Source organism: Elephas maximus, chromosome 4 (genome assembly GCF_024166365.1).
Source record: "Elephas maximus indicus isolate mEleMax1 chromosome 4, mEleMax1 primary haplotype, whole genome shotgun sequence".
Classification (NCBI taxonomy): domain Eukaryota; kingdom Metazoa; phylum Chordata; class Mammalia; order Proboscidea; family Elephantidae; genus Elephas; species Elephas maximus.
Window position 1 is genome coordinate 25,409,362 of NC_064822.1, and position 22,890 is coordinate 25,432,251.

General features: G+C 40.2%; 1 protein-coding gene and 1 long non-coding RNA gene across 4 annotated transcripts in view; one reads left to right on the plus strand and one right to left on the minus strand.

The window, feature by feature from the left end:
- Positions 1-18,795, minus strand: part of MTPAP (mitochondrial poly(A) polymerase) — a 48,435-nt gene extending 29,640 nt beyond the window's left edge. For 2 of the 3 annotated variants that reach the window (XR_007517043.1, XM_049881724.1), the window contains exons 1-3: positions 18,610-18,795; positions 3,007-3,179; positions 2,257-2,484 (exon numbers count right to left, since the gene is read on the minus strand). Coding sequence is in view for 2 of the 3 variants with exons in the window: in XM_049881724.1 (XP_049737681.1) it covers positions 2,257-2,484; positions 3,007-3,179; positions 18,610-18,766 (558 nt within the window). In the remaining variant the exon portion in view is untranslated. The remainder of the gene's footprint in view (positions 1-2,256; positions 2,485-3,006; positions 3,180-18,609) is intronic. The other variant, XM_049881725.1, reaches the window with a different exon arrangement.
- A 94-nt stretch (positions 18,796-18,889) lies between these two features.
- Positions 18,890-21,195, plus strand: LOC126074889 (uncharacterized). Its single transcript, XR_007517044.1, has 3 exons — positions 18,890-19,041; positions 19,265-19,377; positions 19,484-21,195. It is a non-coding gene; the product is annotated as an uncharacterized LOC126074889 (long non-coding RNA).
- Positions 21,196-22,890: the final 1,695 nt, after the last annotated feature.

A 22,890-nucleotide genomic window follows, 5' to 3' on the forward strand; every position in this document is an offset into this window, starting at 1 on the left:
AAGAAAGGTGATCCAACCGAATGTGGAAATTATAGAACAATATCATTAATATCACACGCAAGCAAAATTTTGCTGAAGATCATTCAAAAACGGCTGTAGCGGTATACTGACAGAGAACTGCCAGAAATTCAGTCCAGTTTCAGAAGAGGACGTGGAACCAGAGATATCATTGCTGATGTCAGATGGATCCTGGCTGAAAGCAGAGAATACCAGAAGGATGTTTACCTGTGTTTTATTGACTATGCAAAGGCATTCGACTGTGTGGATCATAACAAATTATGGATAGCATTGGGAAGAATGGGAATTCCAGAACACTTAACTGTGCTCATGAGGAACCTTTACATAGATCGAGAGGCAGTCGTTCGGACAGAACAAGGGGATACTGATCGGTTTAAAGTCAGGAGAGGTTTGCGTTAGGGTTGTATTCTTTCACCATGCCTATTTAATCTGTATGCTGAACAAATAATCTGAGAAGCTGGACTATATGAAGAAGAAAACGGAGCATCAGGATTGGTGGAAGACTCATTAACAACCTGCGTTACGCAGATGGCACAACCTTGCTCGCTGAAAGTGAAGAGGACTTGAAGCACTTGCTAATGAAGATCAAAGACCACAGCCTTCAGTATGGATTGCACTTCAACATGAAGAAAACAAAAATCCTCACAACTGGACCAATGAGCAACATCATGATAAATGGAGAAAAGATTGACGTCAAGGATTTCATTTTATTTGGGTCCACAATCAATAGCCACAGAAGCAGCAGTCAAGAAATCAAAAGACGCACTGCACTGGGTAAACCTGCTGCAAAGGACCTCTTCAAAGTGTTGAGGACCAAAGATGTCACCCTGAAGACTAAGGTGCGCCTGACCCAAGCCATGGTATTTTCAATTGCATCATATGCATGTGAAAGCTGGACAGTGAATAAGGAAGACCGAAGAAGAATTGACGCCTTTGAATTGTGTTGGCAAAGAATATTGAATACACCATGGACTGTCAAAAGAACGAACAAATCTATCTTGGAAGAAGTGCGGCCAGAATGCTCCTTAGAAGCAAGGACGGCGAGACTGCGTCTTACATACTTTGGACATGTTGTCAAGAGGGATCAGTCCCTGGAGAAGGGCATCATGCTCGGCAGAGTACAGGGTCAGCGGAAAAGAGGAAGACCCTCAAAGAGGTGGATTGACACAGTGGCTGCAACGATGAGCTCAAGCGTAACAACGATTGTAAGGATGGCTCAGGACTGGGCAGTGCTTCGTTATGTTGTGCACAGAGTCGCTATGGGTTGGAACCAACTCAACGGCACCTAACAACACAATACAACAACGTTCAATCTGTATGCTGAGCAAATAATCTGAGAAGTTGAACTATAAGAAGAAGAACAAGGCATCAGAACTGAAGAAAGACTCATTAACAACCTGCATTATGCAGATGACACAACCTTGCATGTTGAAAGCAAAGGGGACTTGAAGCACTTACTGATGAAGATCAAAGACCACAGCCTCCAATACGGATTACCCCGACCATAAAGCAAACAAAAATTCTCCAACTCGACCAATAAGGAACATCATGATAAATGGAGAAAAGACTGACGTTGTCAAGGATTTCATTTTACTTAGATCCACGATAAATACCCATGGAAGCAGCAGTCAAGAAATCAAAAGACATATTGCACTGGGGAAATCGGCTGCAAAAGATCTCTTTAAAGTGTTGAAAAGCAACGATGTCACCTTGAAGACCAAGGAGCCTTACTCAAGCCATGGCATTTTCAATCACATCATGTGCACATGAAAGCTGGACAATGAATAAGGAAGACCGAAGAAGAACTAACGCCTTTGAGTTGTGGCGCCGCAGAAGAATACTGAATATACCATGGACTGCCAAAAGAACAAACAAATCTGTCTTGGAAGAAGTACAACCAGAAGGCTCGTTAGAAGCCAGGATGGCAAGACTACATCTCACAGACTTTGGACATATTGTCAGGAGGCATCAGTCCCTGGGGAAGAACATCACGCTTGGTAGGGGGTCAGCGAAAAAGAGGGAGACCCTCAGTGAGATAGACTGAAACAGTGGCTGCAACTATGGGGTTAAGCGTAACAACGACTGGGAGGATGGCGCAGGACTGGATAGTGTTTCTTTCGCTGCACATCAGGTCACTATGAGTTGGAACTAACTCCATGGCACCCAACAACAACATATATAAATATACACCCACAGACATGTTTAAAGGCTGGAGAATTATTACAACTATAAACTTACACTTTCTGCATAACAAAGTAACTCAAGAAGCTTCCTGCTCGAAGGAGGCGATTGATTACTACACTGTATAGGAGGCTTTTCAGAAGTTGATGGATTCTTCAACTTTACATTGAAGAAACGTGATCTGAATGGAATTGCAGCCTCTTTGCCCGTGCTTGGAGTGTAAGTGGCATCCTGCAGTGAAGATACACTTTCCTTCCGGCAAAATTCTACAATGGCATGGAGACCCTGTGCCAGAAACAGAATACATTTCATAATGACATATCTAAGATAGTATTTTAGTTCCTATTTCAGAACAATTACCATAATTTGTAAAAAATACTCATTTTTTCCATTTATAAATGATACATTTCTACAAGCACTGATTTTAATCATTATTAAGTAGATTAAGAAACAAATATTATAAAGAGATATTAGTCCAGAGAAGCTGAAAGGAACACTGAAATAGACAATTAAAACAAAATGTAAAACAAAAATCCCCTTTATCTCTGAGACAACGGGACTATCCAAAGTATTCAAATAACAGAATCCTTCCGTTACAAATTACTTATAATTCTGTAGTACTGCTGTAAGTATTTCTAGCCTCAAGTCCAAAGCAACTCGTTAAAAAAATTTAAATAAGATGTAGGATAGCAAAAGAAAGTCTAACTTTTCCACACTGTGAAGAGACAACGGAACAAAAATAATTAATGGGGGCCTTTATCCTTCACCAGCATGAATGTTAAGTTAGCTTGTTCTTCAAATACTTACATAGCTTTCATAGAAGAAATGGTTATTAATAGGGCCATGCTGGGATAAGTATTTGAGAAACTTTTTCTCGCTGATTTTATTTGGGCAGCTTATTAAAACGGTCCGTTGTGCCTGTTCTCGTCTTTCTTTTTGCACCTCAGAGAATCTCTTTTGGTGACTCCTGTCTGCAGAGCCTATGAATGAAACAAATACATTTCCATCACACAATATGAAATTTAAAGTATATTCTGACAACACATACAAAGATTTTATGTGACTAAAACCAATTTCATCCTAATTTTATCTTCTTTCTTCTCTTCATTTATAAGGGTTAAGCTACACTGCTTTCAATTTTTATTTTACCATTTGCCTGTAACTATCATTAGAAATGTCTACTTTCTCTGTTTTGATTTACTATACATGGTGTTAAAAACATAGTTCCACCAAACTTTTAAAAGTAAAATCAGGAAACAAAAATACTCGTTTAACACTTCTACAAACACACACACAAAATCTGTGCAAACTGTAATATTCCAAAGCCTTAAAGAAATTACTGCAAACCTGAGTGTAATTAGACAGTGAGTTTGGAAGTTTAAAGTATCAGAGCAAGTTATTATAGGAGTTTCTCTTTGTAAAAGGCCTTGATCTGGCTCAAACAATTAACCAGTCACCAACTATAATGTATGCTATACTAAAAGGAAATCAAAGAATTTATAAAACTTTTAGTTTTTTTTTTTTAACTGCTGCCAATGAAGAGGTCATGATAATTTTACTAAGGAAATAGAAGGCAATTTTTTTCTTTTTCATTTAAAAACCACTCCAGCAGTTAGAGATTTTACAACCACAGGGAATAAAAGAAGAGCTATAATAGTCTCGAATTAAATTTTAATAATCTAAGACCACAAAGGAAATAAAACCCATTCCTGTCAATTCCAACTCATAGCAACCCTACAGGGCAGAGTAGAACTGCCCCATAGGGTTTTCAAGGAGCAGCTGGTGGATTCGAACTGCCCATCTTCTGATTAGCAGCCGAGCTCTTAAATACTGTGCCACCAGGGTTCCACAAAGGAAATCACGAACTAAACATAAGGGGAAAAAAGTCATTCAAGTTCTAAGAGCATAATTAAAGCCAAACATTGACTTTTAGTAACTAATTTTCCCCCCAAGATATTTAACTTCTAGCCAGGTGGGTTAAAGTACTCAGTTCATCTTTTAAAATTGTAAAATGGAAGATTTTAGAAACTATAAACTAGCAAGTCTGACAGTAATACAATACCCTCAGCAAAATTCCAAAGAGACTAAATCAAATACAAAATGTTTATGGAAATCAGCAGAGGCTTTTGGCCTCATTTTTCTTTCAAACTGTTATAAAACTGATGGAACAAGGACACACTCCAAATACACTGTATCTTGATTTCAACAAACTCCTAGACAGCCTCATGAACAAGAGAGGAGAAATGGAGATTAGTAACGGTAGCAGCTGGCTGAACCTAAACTCTGCCCTTTAGTATCCACCTAGAGGCAAGGCTCCAATGACATGCCACATGTATCAAGTATATTTTCTATGTGGCTATTCTACACACTGAAACTCTCTCTCTTAAATATGTGCCCTCATCTCCACCCCAGATGCCAATCCTTTAACTTCAGGCTCTTATTTTAGGACTATTATCACTGCCAATATTTTGCCTCCTAAACAGGTCTCATTCACTCTAGTTTTATCTTTCTCAAGTCATTCCCTACACTGCTGTCGAAGGGATACTTCTAAAATGATCTTTAAAAAAAAAAGGTCATTTCTTTGACTTTCCTGTTTAAACCTGTTCCATAGCTTCCCCACTGCCTTCAAGATCAAGCCAAAACTCCACAGCATGGGCTTAATGTCATTGGTCATTTGGTCCCACCTCCTCCTTAAATGTCAAAATTCCACCATTTCCTTCTGCATTTTTCACTTACACACTTTACACATGATACGACCACAGACCTATGAACCTTCTGTATCTTCTTCCCTCTAGCTGGAATGCCCATCTTCCCATTTTCTGCCTGGAAAACTCTCGTTTATCCTCCAAATTTTGCTCAGGTCTGTGAAGATTTCTGGCTCTCTAAGAATGAATTAATCTCTCCTACTTTGTACTGCCTTACTTGTAACATCTATGAAATGTTGTCTGTATTTAACATACCTGGCTTCCATATTGAGGACAGGAACTATTCGTATTCACTTTGATCTCCGTCTATTGACAGACCTCCTTCCAGTGGATCCCTATTTCCTTCTCTTATGCTATAGGCTCAGCATGGACTACCTCACTAACTTTTACAGTTGTAATTGTTGTTCTCAGCTGCCACCTTAGCCCCCAACTCATGGAGACAGCTGTAATTACCACCTATGTATTCTTGACTGATTTTTTACTCTGAGTCTAGGCTGAGATCTAACTGCTTATTGTAAAACTAAAGTCAAAAAGTATAAAATTTTATGAAGTAAAAGTATAAATCCCCCCCTCCCCAGTACTCTTCCCCCAATAGTAGCCAACCATTAAGTTTGGTACTTATCTTTCCAGACATTTTCAGGGCACATAATAAACATGTATGCATCTCTCCATACATAAACATGTTTTATACAAGTGAAATTCTTAAAATCACACTATATATTCTAGTCTGCAACATGCTTGGTAAAAATTTTTACATATTTGGGACATCATTCAATGCAAGTTGATACTTATCTCCTTTTTTTAACAGTTGAGTACGTATTCTTGTTTACGTATTTAATAGTTTATTGAGCCAACCCCCAAATGATAAATATTTAGGTGGTTTACAATTTTCCACTACCACAAACAATATTGCAGTGTCGTCTATATACAATATTTTTGCACATTTATGCTAGTACATCCCTGCAGTTGAACTGTTAGGGAAGAGCAGAGACTGAGTTCTAGACAGACAGAAAAACTGATAAAAGGTGAAGCAACACGCTTGAGAAGACGGGAGACGTAATAAAGCACTGACAGCTCCGGCTGAACAGCAGAAGGTAAGAGCGATGGAGAGATGACAAAGCTCTGATGGAGGGGAAAAAAGCTGAGGTCGTTTAAGTTTACTGCCTCACAAAAGGCTTGTCAAATCTACAAATGACACAATGTTGAGAGTAAAAATTAATGTGCTAATATTTCATGACAGACTCAAGTTTGCAATGGTCTTGACGATATATTAACAGTTGAGGCATAAACTAACACAAAAAATGAGACAAAACACTGTCTGCTTTTATTAATGGTCTGACTGAGACTGGAGGGACCCCAGAGGTCATGGCCCCTGGACTCTCTGTTAGCCCAAAACTAAAACCATTCCCTAAGCCAACTTTTCAGACAAAGGTTAGACTATAAGACATAAAATGATATTGGTGAGGAGTGTGCTTCTTAGCTTAAGTAGATACATGAGACTAAGTGGGCAGCTCCTGTCTAGAGGCAAGATGAGAAGGCAAAGGGGGACAGGAGCTGGTTGAATGGACACGGGAAATACAGGGTGCAAAGAAAGAGTGTGCTGTCACATTGTAGGGAGAGCAATTAGGGTCACATAACAAAGCGTGTTTAAGTTTTTGTATGAGAAACTGACTTGAACTGTAAGCTAAAACTTGGAGCACAATTAAAAGAAAAAACACTGTCTGCTTTTAGGATTAAAAAAAAGACACGTGCACATAACGGGAAAAAACAATCTAGCGGTAGTCCATATGAGGCCTAGGAGTTTGATTCAATCAAAGCTCCAAATGAATCAAAAGAATGTACAAAAACAGCATGGTGCCAGCATCTGACCTCTTGGCCTGATTTCACAAAAGGAGAGGAGAATCCAGATCAACAGCCCAAGGCTGATTTCTACAAGGCGGATACGAGGCGGAGGTCGGACATAACCTCTTCTCTTCAACCTTTCACCAAGTCTAACACTAGCGGTCCCTCCCACGGCATTCTCTATTTCTCTGCTGGGTTTGATAATTCTTTGCAATGGCCACAAAGAACTCACAAAGTTCCCAGGTTATGAACATCCGACTTACATACAACTTGCAGTTATGAACCAACCCCATAAAGCCTATTATATTAAAAATTTGAGGCATACACAATGCTTCAAAGTAACAAATGGGCGCTACTTTGCAACGTGTATCACAATGTTATTATTATTATTGTATTATTGCGCTTTAGTGTCTCTGGAAGTGTTTCTTCAATGTTTTTTATGCATAGAAACGTACACTACATACTAAGACAAACATTTGACTGATGTTAGATATAAACCATACCTAAAAAAAAAAAATTCTTTTTTTTTAACTTTTTCCGACTTACATACAAATTCGACTTAAAGACAACCTTAAGAAAGGAACTCATTCATAATCCAGGGACTCCCTATACTCACAGTTACGGGGTTTATTAGGGAAGTAACAGGTTATAATTCAGGATGGGGAACAACTCAGGATACGTTCTTCAATCAGGACAGCCTCTTCTTAGCTGTACCCACAGACAGGCCTCTCTCTGGCCGGCCCTCAACCTCTCAGCCTCATCTCTGTCCCGCTCGGGCCAAGTGTTACAAAGCTCTTTTAGTTCTGCCAATCAGTTGGGAAGCACCCAACTCCACCAGCAAGCCTCCTGCCCAAAGGTGCTCAGCTCTCTCACTCTGTGAGTCAGCACACCTACTGTAATCACCTTGCTCTGTGAGCCAGGAGGCCCGCTGAGCATTCTGTTGCTGGTCTCCTGGCTCTACTGTCACCATTCTCTGCTGATGCTTCTTGCTGTCTCACACCAGGTTCTCAGCACAGGGACCCTGGGTCCAAGAGACTACTCCTCACTATTCTTTCTCAGTAGTAGTGAGGTCCCTTCTTTCCACATCTGGGGTGACTCATTTTAAGCCTAGCAGGATGGCAAAACTGACCAATCCCCTTATTTGCATGGTCCCACTCCCCACAAAGGCGTCACTACCTTTTCTGCATTATTAGCAAGCTGTCCAATCTCCTTGGCAGGCCACATGCACCTTATCTGCATAATCCCACCCTATCATTTGGTTGTAAGACTATGGCGAGAAAGGCCATATAAACGTGATCCATCACACCGCAAAATGTTTTAACTTTTGGGGTGGGGGAGGGAAAGAATACATATATCATCTAACGTTTCACTAAAATAAACGTCTTTAAAAATCCAAATTCAAAGAGTAATAGCACTTCTTTACTACTTACCGGTCAGAAAACACATGGAGTAGTATTAATGTTCTGCTCTATGGACATAACAGATATGAAGGACATTAATTAACCAGAGAACATCAGAGAGGAGTAACAACAGTGAAGAGTCTGGAAACAATGATACATGATTACCAGACATAAAGTGGGGAATTATGGCCTGAAAAGACGAATGAGAACATGAATGTCATCATCAAATATAACATGTACAGCAATTGGCAGTTTTCTAAGCACATTCACATGTACACTCTCTTCTGAATTTCACAACAGCCTTTTGAGATAGACAGGACAGATGTTATCACCACTTTACAGATGAAGAAACTGCACAACGTCAAATACCTTATAAACTGGCAAGCCCTCAGCAGTGCTTACCTACTGTCTAGATACCTGGCATTTGTTCCCCCTTGTTTTGGTAACAGCACACCTCTGGTTGTAGGAAACCACTCTACATGGTTGTGCTGAGGCTGTCAATACAGTTATCCTGCCCCCCACACTTGCCCCACCCCATTAGCTAGGCCAGGGCTGTAAAGACTATTTTGAACACCATATCTTCTTGATCCAAAGGGTAGGCATGTGATCAAACATGCTTTCCTGAATTTTTCAATTTCAGGTAAAGGATTATTTTCTTCATCGGTTTGAAGAAACCTGTAAGCACGTGCACACAGATCTGCTAATGGCTACATTCTCCCCCCACTCCAACCACAAATCCCTCCAGTGTGAAAGAACCTGAGATAATCAGGCCACCATACAATAGCTGAGGAAGGCTACGCACAAAGATCTGGCTGACCAGAGGGCAGCACTATTTTGTCTTTCTGGAGTTTGGTTGCATAGGGCCATGCATATCCGTTTTCCACTTAAGCTAATTTGAGTTCGGTTTCTGTCACCTGCATCTTAAAGAGTCCTGAATAATACACTACATGCTCTTATTCTTAAATCAGAGCTCTTCCACTACAGCGAGCTAAAGGACGCTCGTATGAAAGCTATGGCAAAAATAAGACCAACAGATGAAAACGGGAAATTAGATTTTAACTCTTTATAAACATTTTCCAACAATTAGAGCCCAACCAAAAATACGATACACTGATTTATGAGATAGTGTGTCCCTTGTTACCAGAAAATATTACTAGGAATTCTTCTGACAATGAGTTCCCACACTGAGTGAAAAACTCCATTAGATATTTCTGAAACTCTTTACAATTATAAAAGTGCAGGCTTCTAAATGTGTGTAGGAGACCCTGGTGGCGTAGTAGTTAAGAGCTACCAAAACGAAAAAACCAAACTCGTTGTCATCGAGTTCAGTCCAACTCATAGCGACCCTACAGGACAGAGTAGAACTGCTCCATAGAGTTTTTAAGGAACACCTGGTGGATCTGAACTGCTTACCTTTTGGTTAGCAGTGTAGCACTTAACCCCTATGCCACAGGGTTTCCGGTTAAGAGCTACAGCTGCTAACAAAAAAGTCAGCAGTTCAAATCCACTAGGTGCGCCTTGGAAACTATGGGGCAGTTCTACTCTGTCCTATAGGGTTGCGAAGAGTCGGAATCGAGTCGACACCAAGCAGTTTGGTTTTTTTTTTTTTTTAAATGTGTACAAGGTATAATTACTCTTATACCTGTTATTTTTGTTACTTGTTATACCCCACAGTCAAAAGCATTTTCTCAAAAGACAAAACAGAACAAAAACTATAGTAGGTAGGAAGAGTATTGCCTTCGAATTAGAAGACCTGGGTTTTATGGTTACCTTTGCCACTGAATAGCTGGGTAAGCTTGCACTAGCCTGTTCCTCATCTACAAAGGGAGTAATGAGAATTCCTTCCAGAAAAAATGAGAAGTTGCAAATAACCAAATAAAAAATGAGATGGGTGACATTACAGCTGAGCCAACTGAGATAAAAAGGACCGTAACAGAATATTATGAAAAACTGTACTCCAACAAATTTGAAAACCTAGAAGAAATGGACAAATTTCTGGAAACATACTACCTACTTATATTAACACAAATGGAGGCAGCAAATTTGAACAAGCTCATTACAAAAGAAATTGAGGATGTTATAAACTGCCCCCCCCCCCAAAAAAAAACAAGTCACAGCCCAGATGGCTTCACTGGAGAATTCTACCGAACATTCAGAAAAGAATTGACACCAATTCTACTCAAACTATTTCCAGTACATAGAAAAGGAAGAAATACACTTTAATTCACTCCATGAAGCCGGCATGACCCTGATTCCAAAGTGAGACAAAGATATCACTAAAAAAGAAAATGACAGAACGCCCCTGGTGGCACAGTGCTTAAAGCCCTCAGCTGCTAACTGAAAGGTCAGCAGTTTGAACCCACCAGCCACTCCACAGGAGAAAGATGTGGCGGTCTGCTTCTGTACAGATTTACAACCTGTGGGGTAGTTCTACTCTGTCCTTAGAGAGTCGCTATGAGATGGAATCAACACTATGGCAATGGGTTTGTGGTTTATTCCTCATGAATACAGACAGACCCTAAAATAAACAAAATTCTGCCCAAAAGAATTCAACAGCACGTCAAAAAAATAATACATCATGATCAAGTGGCATTAATACCAGGGATGCAAGGATGGTTCAACATTAGAAAATCAATCAACATAATTCACCACATAAATAAAACAAAGGAAAAGAATCACATGATCATCTCAGTCCAATCCAAAAAGGCATTTGATAAAATCCAACACACTTTCCTGATAAAAACTCCCAGTAAAATAAGAATAGAAGGGAAATTCCTCAACACAATTAAGGGCATATACGCAAAACCAACAGCCAACATTATTCTCAAGACAGAAAAATTGAGAGCATTCCCCTTGAGAAAGGGAATGAGACAAGGATGTCCTCTATCACTGCTCTTATTCAATATTGTACTGGACGTTCTAGCTAGGGCAATAAGGCAAGAAGGGAAAACAAAAGATATCCAAATTGGAAAGGAAGAGTAAAACTGTCCTTATTCGCAGGTGACATGATTTTATACATAGAAAATCCCAGAGACTCCATGAGAAAGTTACTGAAATAGAATGATTCAGCAAAGCGGCAGGCTATAAGGTCAACACACAAAAATCTGTTGAGTTCCTCTACACTAACAAGGAGGACTCTGAAAAGGAAGTCAAGAAATCAATACCATTGACAATAGCCCCCCAAAAGGATAAAATACCTGGGACTAAAGCTAACTAGGTATGTAAAAGACTTATACAAGGAAAACTATAAAACTCTACGTCAAGAAACGAAGAGAGATCTACGTAAATGGAAAAACATCCCATGCTTAAGGATTGGAAAACTTAACATTGTGAAAATGCCAATACTACCAAAACCGATCTATAGATGTAATGCAATCCTGATCCAAATCTCAACAATATTCTTGATTGAAATGGAAAAACTAATCTCCAACTTTATATGAAAAAGAACGAGGTCCCAAATAGCTAAAAAAAAATAACTGAAGAACAATGTAGGAGGCCTTGCACTACCCAGTCTCAAAACTTACTATACAGCCACAGTAATCGAAACAGCCAGTATAGGTTCAATGACAGACACCTAGACCATGGAACAGAATTGAGAACACAGAAATCCATCCATCTATGGGCAGCTGATCTTTGACAAAGGGTCAAAGTTCATTCAATGGTGCGGGGGTAGGGCAGTCTCTTTAACAAATGGTGCTGGCAAAACTGGATATCCATATACGGAAAAATGAATCAGGATCCATACCTCACATCATGAACAACTAACTCAAAATGGATCAAAGACCTAAATGTTAAAGCTGAACCTATAAAATTCCCGGAAGATAACACAGGGTCAAAAACAAAAACAAAAAAACTGCAGTTGGGTTGATTCCAACTCACAGCAACTTGACAGGACAGAGCAGAACTGCCCCCATAGAGTTTCCAAGGCTGTAAATCTTCACGGAAGCGGACTGCCACATTTCTCCCTCGGAGCGGCTGGTAGGTTCAAACTCCCAACCTTTCAGTTAGCTGAGCGCTTTAACCACTGCTCCTATGTTAAAGTTATAAACTATAAATGTTAAAGCTAAAACTGTAAAGTTCCTGGAAGATAACAAAGGATCAAAACTAAACCAAAAAACAAAACAAAACCCATTGCCATCGAGTCGATTCCAACTCATAGAGACCCTATAAGACAGAGTAGAGCCACCCCATAGTGTTTCCAAGGAGTGGGTGGTGGATTCGAACTTCCGACCCTTTGATTAGCAGCGGTAGCTCTTAACCACTGCACCACCAGTAGGACTGGGATCAAAACTAGGGGACCCAATTTCCAGGATAGTCTATCAAACAAACCTAAAAATGCACAAACAACAAGATAAATTAGATAACTGGGACCTCTTAAATATTAAATACTTCTGTTCATCAAAAGACTTTGCCAAAAGAGGAAAAAGAGGACCTACAGACTGTGAAAAAACCTTTGGCAATGACGTATCTGGTAAGAGTCTGATCTCTAAAACATATAGAAAACTTCAACAACTCAACAACAAAAAGACAAACTATCCAATCAAAAAAATGGGCAAAGGACATGAACAGACACTTCACCAAAGAGGACACTCAGGTGGCCAACAAACACATAGAAAGCTGCTCGTGATCATTAGCCATTCCAAACCCGTTGCCATTGAGTCAATTCCATAGCAACCCTATCGAAAAGAGCAGAACTGCCCCACAGGGTTTCCAAGGAGGGGCTAGCAGATTCAAACTGCCAACCATTTGGTTAGCAGTAGAGTGCCACTGTGCCACCAGTGCCCTCATTAGCCATTACAGAGATGTAAATCAAAACTACAATGAGATACCATCTCACCCCTGTAAAAATGGCAATGATCAAACAGAAAACAACAATGCTGGTGAGGTTGTGGGGGGATCGGAACTCATATGAATTGCTGGTGGAACTGTAAAATGGTACAACCACTATGGAAAACACTATAGCGCTTCCTCAAAAAGCTAGAAATACCTTATGATCCAGCAATTCCACTCCTACGTATATATCCTAGAGATATAAGAGCAGTGACATGAATAGACATATGCACACCTACGTTCACTGTAGCATTACTCACAATAGCAAAAAGATGAAAACAGCCTAAGTGGCCATCAACAGGCAGATGGATAAACAAATTGTGGTACATAAATACAATGGAATACTATACAATTATAAAGAACAATGAGGCGTCCACGGAAAATAAAATGGATGACTCTGGAGGACATTATGCTGAGTGAAATAAGGCAAACACAGAAAGACAAATACTGTATAGCCTCACTAGTACAAGAAGCCAAGAATAGGTATACACATGGAAGGCAAAGTTCTTTGATGGTTACCAGGGATGGGAGGGACTGGAAGCGGGAATCGCTTTTGAGACAGCAGGTAATTGCAACTTTTGGTGATGGGAAAGGCAATCCTAACTATGGATTAAGTCAGTGCAACTTAACCAAGGTAAATAAAGACAGTAAGAAGTAGCTGAGAAAAGAGGGATAATTTCAGTAAATTCTATAACATACACTATTTTGCAACAACAGTAAAAAAAAAAATGAAAAGTATGTGTGTGGTTGTTGTTATTAGGTGCCGACGAGCTGGTTTTGACTCACAGGAACCCTATGCACAACAGAACAAAACACTGCCCGGTCCTGTGCCATCCTCACAATTGTTATTGTGCTTGAGCCCGCTGTTGCACCCACTGTGTCAATCCATCTTGTTGAGGGTCTTCCTCTTTTTTGCTGGCCCTCTACTTTACCAAGCATGACGTCTTTCTCCAGGGACTGATCCCTCCTGATAACATGTCCAAAGTATGTGAGATACAGTCTCGCCATCCTTGCTTCCAAAGAGTATTCTGGTTGTATGTCTTCCGAGACAGATTTGTTCATTCTTTTGGCAGTCCGTGGTGTATTCAATATTCTTCACCAACACCACAATTCAAAGGCGTCAATTCTTCTTTGGTCTTCCTTATTCATAGTCCAGCTTTCGCATGCATAGGAGGCGAGGCGATTGAAAACACCATGGCTTGGGTCAGGCGCACCTTAGTCTTCAAGGTGACATCTTTGCTTTTCAACACTTTAAAGAGGTCTTTTGCAGATTTGCCCAATGCAATGCATCATTTGTTTTCCTGACTGCTGCTTCCCTGGGTGTGAACTGTGCATCCAAGTAAAATGAAATCCTTGACAATTTCAATCTTTTCTCCATTTATCATGATGGTGCTTATTGGTCTGGCTGTGGGGATTTTTGTTTTCTTTATGTTGAGGCGTAATCCATACTGAAGGCTGTGGCCTTTGATCTTCATCAGTAAGTGCTTCAAGTCCTCTTCACTTTCAGAAAGGAAGGTTGTGTCATCTCCATATAGCAGGTTATTAATGAGTCTCCCTCCAATCCTTATGCCACGTTCCTCTTCATATAGTCCAGCTGCTCGGATTATTTGCTCAGCATACGGAATGAGTAAGTATGGTGAAAGGACACAACCCTGATGCACACATTTACTGACTTCAAATCACACAGCCCCTTGTTCTATTCGAACAACTGCCTCTTGATACTATGTACAGGTCCTCACAAGCACAACTAAGTGTTCTGGAATTCCTATTCTTCACAACATTACCCATAATTCGCTATGACCCACTGTGTGTGGTTACAGAGGTAGATATGGGTGCATATACATGTATAGGAAGGCATATGTGAATAAACCCACATGCATGTACAGGTGCATCCATAGGCATATGTATACATACATTTGTGTGTACCGCACATGTATCCACATATACAACAAACCACATAAGGAGTACGATTACGGAGGTTTCCTAGACATATCTAAACAACTCGTGGGATTAGTTTACTTGGTCAAAAGACTTGGGACCATAGTCTCGGGGCACAACTTAGTCAATTGGCATAATGTAGTTCACAAAGATAATGTTCTACATCCTAGACTGGTGAGGGCGTCTGGGGTCTTAAAAGCTTTCAAGAAGCCATCTAAAATACAACTACTGGTCTCTCCTCCTATACAGCAAAAAAGAATGAAAGAAATCAAAGGCTCAAAGAAGGAACTAGTCCACCAGCCTAGGAACCCACATGAACCATAACCTCTTCTAACCTGAGACCAGAACTAGATGGTACCCAGCTACCACTACTGACCATCCTGACCAGGGACATGATAGAAGGTCCTGGATAGAATGGGAGAAAAATATACAACAAAATTCAAATTTCTAAAAAAAGGCCGGACCTATTGGACTAATAGAGACTAGAGGAACCTATGAGACTATTGCCCTAAGATACCCTCTCAATACGGAATTGAAGCTATTTCTGCAGGTCACCTTTCAGTCAAATAATAGATTGGCTTATAAAATAAACACTATCACCTGTGAGTAACATGCTCCCTTAAACAATTAACTATATGAGACCAAACAGTCAATAAACAGTCAATAGTTACCTAAAAGCAAAGATGAGAAGGCAGGGAGGGGAAGGGAGGCTAGATTAATGTAAACAGAACAAGCAGAATGGAAATAAGAATGCTGACACATTGTAAAAATTGTAACAAATGGCACAGAACAATTTGTATAAAAATTGTTAAAGGTAAACCTAATTTGCTGTGTAAGCTTTCACCTAAAACACAGTAAAATACTTTAAAAAAAAAAAAAATCCTTCCAGATAAGTAAAGCATGACTGAAGAACAAAGTGGGAGGCCTCACACTACCTGATTTCAGAATCTATTATACCGCTATGCACTGTGCACAACAGCAAAAAGATGGAAGCAACCTAGGTGCCCATCAACGGATGAATGGATAAACAAATCATGGTATATTCACACGATGGAATACTATGCAATGATAAAGAACAATGATGAATCCTCGAAACATCTCATAACATGGATGAATCTGGAAGGTATTAGGTTGTGCAATTTGCCAGTTGCAAAAGGACAAATATTGTACGAGACCACTATTATAAGAACTCAAGAAAAGGTTTAAACACAGAAGAAAACATTCTGTGATGGTTACCTCGGTGGGGAGGGAGGGAGATGGATATTCACTAACTAGACAGTAGACACGAATTATCTTAGGTGAAGGAAAGGACCACACACGATACAGGGGAAGTCAGCACAACCGGACTAAACCAAAAGCTAAGAAGTTTCCTGAACACAACCAAATACTTCAAAGGACAGAGTAGCAGGGGTGGGGGTCTGGGGACCATGATTTCAGGGGACATCTAGGTCAACTGGCATAACAAAGTTTAATAAGAAAATGTTTTGCATCCCACTTTGGTGAGTGGCGTCTGGGGTCATAAAAGCTAACAAGGAGCCATCTAAGATGCAGCAATTGGTCCCAACCCATCTGGAACAAAGGAGAAAGCGCACCAAAGACACATGGAAAATATTAACCCAAGAGACAGAAAAGGCCACATAAGCCAGAGACTCCATCAGCCTGAGACTAGAAGAACTAGATGGTGCCCAGCTACCACCAATGACCGTCCTGACAGGGAACTCAACAGAGAGTCCCTGACGGAGCAGGAGAAAAGTGGGGTGCAGAACTCAAATTCTAGTAAAAAGACCAGACTTAATGGTCTGACTGAAATTGGAGGGGCCCCGGAAGACATGACCCCCAGACTCTCTGTTAGCCCAAAACCAAAACCAAAACCATTCCCGAAGCCAACTCTTCAGACAAAGATTAGACTGGGCTATAAGACATAAAATAGTACTTGTGAAGAGTGTACCTCTTATTCTCACCTCAAGTAGATACAGGAGACTAAATGCGCAGCTCCTGTCCAGAGGCAAAATGAGAAGGCAGAAAATGACAGGAACTGATTGAATGGACACAGAAAATCCAGGGTGGAAAGGAGGAGTGTGCTGTCGCGTTATAGGGAGAGCAACTAGGGTCACATAACAATGTGTGTATAAATTTTTGTATGAGAAGCTAATTTGAACTGTAAACTTTCACTTAAGGCACACACAAAAAAGTTCCTTCCACACCTACTTCGCACGGTTGTTTTTATGTCTCAAACATCATATGAAAACATTCTCAAACTTAAACCACTATACAAATGTTTGACTACAATAGCCTTTTTGGAAAAATCATTTCTCAAATTTTCAGGGTCAGTTAAGAGTGTTTAACAGTAGCGGCTTCTATTAAACACAACACAATCAACATCTCAACAAAATGTCAGTAACACCCTCACCCCTTTCAATATAAGTCTTTCAAACAGTCTAATGAACAATTCTATAAATTCTTTGGGGGGAATATCTTATTGTTCAGCTAACTTTAGACTGTTCCCCCAAAATAACTTCATCTCTTCAATTTATAGCTCCAAGAAATGGCAGAAATCAACACATCTTGACTGTAGGTCCAAATTATTGAACTTTATAACTCTGAGCAGATTACTTAGCTCTTTGACAGAAGAACAAACAAATCTGTCTTAGAAGAAGTACAGCCAGAATGTTCCTCAGAAGCAAGGATGGCGAGACTTCATCTCGTGTACTTTGGACATGTTATCAGAAGGGACCAGTCCCTGGAGAAGGATATCGTGCTTGATAGAGGGTCAGCGAAAGAGAGGTAGACCCTCAACGAGGAGGACTGACACAGTGGCTGAAACAATGGGCTCAAAAGTAACAATTGTGAGGATGGCACAAGACCAGGCAGTGTTTCAGCATTCCTTCTGTTGTACATAAGGCTGCTATGAGTCAGAACCAACTCGAAGGTACCTAACAACAACTACATCTGTAAAACGGAGACAGTGATACATCCCTCACAGAACTGTTTTAAGAACTGTAAGTAACAAACACACAGCTCTTAAGTCACACCAAAAACAAACAAACTCATTGCCACCGAGTGGATTTCAACTCATGGAGTCACAAGTGGGGTTCGATAATAATAGGGTAATTCCAATAGTAAGGCTTCCTATCAATACACGTAGAAGCATATAAACTTAGAGCATCCGCGGGACAACTGCCTGTTCTACTGGATGTAAATCTGTTACCAGGTTGATTTTTGCTCAAAATGGCCAAAGGAGTAAGGTATATAGCAATAAACTGGATAGGTAAAATGCTACGTTTGACAGGAAACCTGATTATTCACCAAGCCTTCCCTAAGCTCGGCCTCGACATCTTGAGGATATCAAAATCAAGTTACGTTTTTGAATGACAAGGCAACCGTAAAGGGGATATTATTTCGCCAAACCGTAAAATGCTAATAAACTGCATTTTAGAGGCTTAAAAGAATTTCATTCCTGGGGCACAGGAGTCGCCCCTAAGAGGAGACACAAATCCCACCTCCAACATCAGCAACCGCAAAGGCCTAAGGGCCACCCAGTGAGATGAGAGGCGCCAGGACACAGCCTCACCCTCCTGCCAAAGGTTCCACGGCCGTTTCCACAGGCCACGCGCTCGCCCGCGATCCCAGTCTCTTCCCCCTTCCCTCTCCGGCTGCGGGTCGAGGAGAGCAAACCGAGGACACGGTGCCATCACCTGCCTCCACGTTCCCAGAAGACTGCTCTTCTCTCTTGAGGTCGGCGGCCACGGTACCTGGACAACTGAGAAGCCGGCAAATAGGACGATAGACTTGACCCCTTCCCTGGGCACACAGGGGCACACGGACCAAGAGCCCCACGCCGCAGGCCGCCATTCTAAGAACTGCAGAGGAGCCAGGAAAAGTGCGCCGGGTTTCCGCGCATGCGCGTTGAGGCGAAGAGATGGAAAGCCTTAAGGGTCAAACTAGGCGCGAGACGTTCATTTTGGGGAGAGGAAATTGAGCAGAGATCAGGATTAAGACGCCTGAGTTTGCAGGACGAGCTTTACTCCCACTGTCTGCAGTTCCCGAAATGAAAACGCCAATGAAACGAGGGCCACTCTACTTTTTCAAATCACGTCATAAAAATAGACCTGCAAATACAGAACAAGGTAGGAGCCATAAATTGGGAGTTCGGAGTTGATCTAGACCTTAACTTTACCCATAAAAAAAGAACACAACTTGAATTCGAGCGCTTGCATGTCGCGTTCAAGTCTCGCAGTAGTATTCACCAGTGAGTTAAATTAAAAAAAAAAATTTTTATTTAAGTAGTAGTATTCCCATTTTTACAGAATTTAACTTAAACGTCTCATTCATTTTATTCTCATCTCACAGAGGAGGAAACTGTATGAGGCGAGAATCTGTAACTAAACCCAAGTGTGTCTTCCAGTACTACATAAAGATAACCTGTAAAAGATAGGTTTGGATGCTAGCTATCATCCTTAAAGGTTTGTGGCTCTGCCAAGTGACTTATATGACTGACTCAGTTTTTATTACATTTGTCCTTTTTTTTTTCCCCCTTCTCTCCTGAATAACTTCTCCATGTTTTTTTAGGAAACCCTGGTGGCCTCATGGTCAAGTGCTACAGCTGCTAACCAAAAGGCTCGCAGTTCAGATCTACCAGCCGCTCCTTGGAAACTCTGTGGGGCAGTTCTACTCTGTCCTGTAGGGTCACTATTAGTCGGAATCTACTCTGTGACAATGGCTTTTTTGGTTTTTGGTATTACTAATTGGACTACATTCCTTAACTTCAATTCATAAAATAGGAAAAAAAAAACCTTAAAGAATATTTTCTGTCAATACTATTGAAAAGAAAAGTGAACAGGACTTAAAAATACAAAATAAATATAACACCTAATTTCTAAAATTTATTGAATGCATGTCTTAGTTATCTAGTGCTCCCGTAATAGAAATACCACAAGCGGGTGGCTTAAGAGTTTATTCTCTCACAGTCTAGAAGGCTAGAAGGCCAAATTCAGGGCGCCTGCTCCAGGGGAAGGCTTTCTTTGTTGGCTCTAGAGGAAGGTCCTTGGCATCAATCTTCCACTGGTCAAGGAACTTCTCAGCGCAGAAACCCTGGTTTCAAAGGAGGTGCTGTGCTCCCAGTGCTTCTTTCTTTGTGGTATGAGGTCCCCCTGTCTCTTTGCAGCTTCTCTCATTTATATCTCTAAAGAGATTGATTTAAAACCTAATCTAATCTCGTAGATTGAATCCTGCCTTATTAACATAACTGCCTCTAATCATGCCTCTTTAACATTATAGAGGTAGGATTTACAACATATAGGAAAATCACATCAGATGACAAAATGGTGGACAATCACACAGTACTGAGAATCATGGCCTAGACAAATTGATACATTTTGGGGAGATACAATTTCAAAGAAAAGGTAAATTCAGAGTAGTTGCGTCATATCATTTAGAAGAATTGAATGTTGGGGGGTGGCATTTATGCATTTGTCCAGCGGGTTCTGTGATAACTTAAACCCAAAAGCCAGTTGCTGTCAAGACCATTCTGTCCTAAACAATGGAGTAGAATTACCCTATAGGATTTTCCGAGGTGGTAAATCTTTACTAAAGCAGACTGCCAACTCTTTTCTCTTGTGGAGTGGCTGGCGGGTTTGAACTACCAGCCTTTTAGTTAGCAGCCCATTGCTTAACCACTGCTCCACCAGGGCTCTTTTGTGATAACTTAAAAAAAAAAAAAAGCCAAACCAGATTGTCTTTGAGTTGATTCTGACTCATTCAACCCTATAGGATGGAGTAAAGCTGCCCCACAGGATTTCCGAGGAGTGGCCTTAACCACTGTGCCACCAGGGCTTCTTGTGGTAACTTAGAACATAATAAATTATATAGTACTTATTTTAAGTAATTTTCCCAAAGTTACACAGTCAGTCAAGAATGGAGATAAAGGCTGTCTTTTCTTCTTTTTTGGTAACAGCTCAATTGGTACGTATTCACACACCAGACGAGTCATCCCTTTAAAATGTGCCGTTCAGTGGTTTTTAGCATATTCACGGAGTTATGCAACCATTGCTACAGTAAATTTTAGAGCACTTCATCACCCAGAAATGAAAGCCCATGCCCTTTAGCCCTTACCCTCTATCCCTCCCATCCCTGTCAGCCCTGGGCAACCACTAATGTAGTCTCTCTATATATTTAGATTTTCTCATTCTGGACATTTCATATAATTGAAATAATAACAATATGTGATCTTTTTGTGATTGGCTTCTTTTACTTAGCATAATGTTTCCAAGGTTCATCCATGTTGTTGCAAGTACCAGTACTTCATTTCTTTTCTTTCTTTTTTCACCAAATAATATTCCAGTGTATGGATATATGACATTTTATTTATCCATTCCTGAGCTGGTGAAGATTTGGGTTGTTTACATTTTTTGGCCATTATGAATAAGGAATGGAAGTGCTGGATCACATGATAACTCTATGTTTAACCTTTTGATGACCTGCCAGACTGTTTTACAAAGCGGCTGCACCATTTTTATTCCTACTAACAGTGTAGGTAGGAATAAAAATGGTGCAGCCGCTTTGGAGAATAGCCTGGCAGGTCATCAAAAGGCTAAACATAGAGTTATCATGTGACCCAGCTAAAGGTGTAGGGGAAACCCTGGTGGTGTAATGGTTAAGTGTTATGGCTGCTAACCAAAAGCTTGGCAGTTCGAATCCACTGGGCGCTCCTTGGAAACTCTATGAGGCAGTTCTACTCTGTCCTATAGGGTCGCTACAAGTTGTTGGAATCGACTCAATGGCAAAGGGTTTGGTTTTTTAACAGTGTAGGAAGGACTCAATTTCCACAACTCCTTACTAACACTTTCTATTTATTATCTGTCTTTTTGCTTATAGCCATTCTAGTGGGTGTGAAGTGGTATCTTATTGTGATTTTGATTTGTATTTCCCTAATGGCTAATGACATTGATCATCTTTTCATGTGATTTTTGGCCATTTGTATGGCTTCTTTGGAGAAATGTCTACTCATATTCTTTGCCTATTTTTTAAGTTGGATTGTCTTCTTATTACTAAGTTGTAAGAATTCTTTTTATATTCTAGATACAAGCCCCTTATCAAATATATGGTTTGTACGATTTTTTTCCCATTCTCTTCAGTTGTCCTTTTTACTTCCTTGATGCTGTCCTTTGAAGAACAAAAATCTTTAATTTTGATAGTTTAATGTATCTGCGTTTCTTTTGTTGCCTATGCTTTGCTGTCATACCTAAGAAACCATTCCCTATTTCAAGTACACAAATATTCGCCCCTATGTTTTCTTCTAAGATTTTTATAGTTTTACCTCTTATATTTATGTCTTGCATCTCTTTGAGTTAATTTTTGTATATGGTATAAGTTAGGGGTCAGACTTCATTGTTTTGCATGTGGAGATCCAGTTTTCCCAGTGCCGTTTATTGAAGACACTATTCTTTGCCCCGTTGGCACCCTTGTTGAAAATCAGTGGATCATAGACACATGGGTTTATTCCTGAAATTCTGTTCCGGTTGGTTTATATGTCCATGCTTATGCCAAGATCACACTGTCTTCATTACTGTGGCTTGGTAGTCAGTTTTAAGATCAGAAAGTATGAATCCTCCAACTTCATTCTTGTTCTTCAAGATCGTTTTTATTATTCAAGGTCCCTTTACTTTCCATGCATATTCTAGGATCGGCTTGTCATTTATGCAAAAAAGGTAGCTGGGGTTTTGATAGAGATTGTGTTGAATCAGTAGATCAATTTGGGGAGTGTTATTATCTGAACAATATTAAGTCTCCCAATCCTTGAACATGGGCTCTCTTTCCATTTATTTAGGTCTTTAATTTCTATCAACAATGTTATGCAGTTTTAAAGTCCTGTACTTCTTTTGTTAAGTTGTGTCCTAAGTATTTCTCTCTTTGTGATGCTATTGTAAATGGTATTATTAATTTCATTTCAGATTGTTCATTACAAGTGTATAGAAATA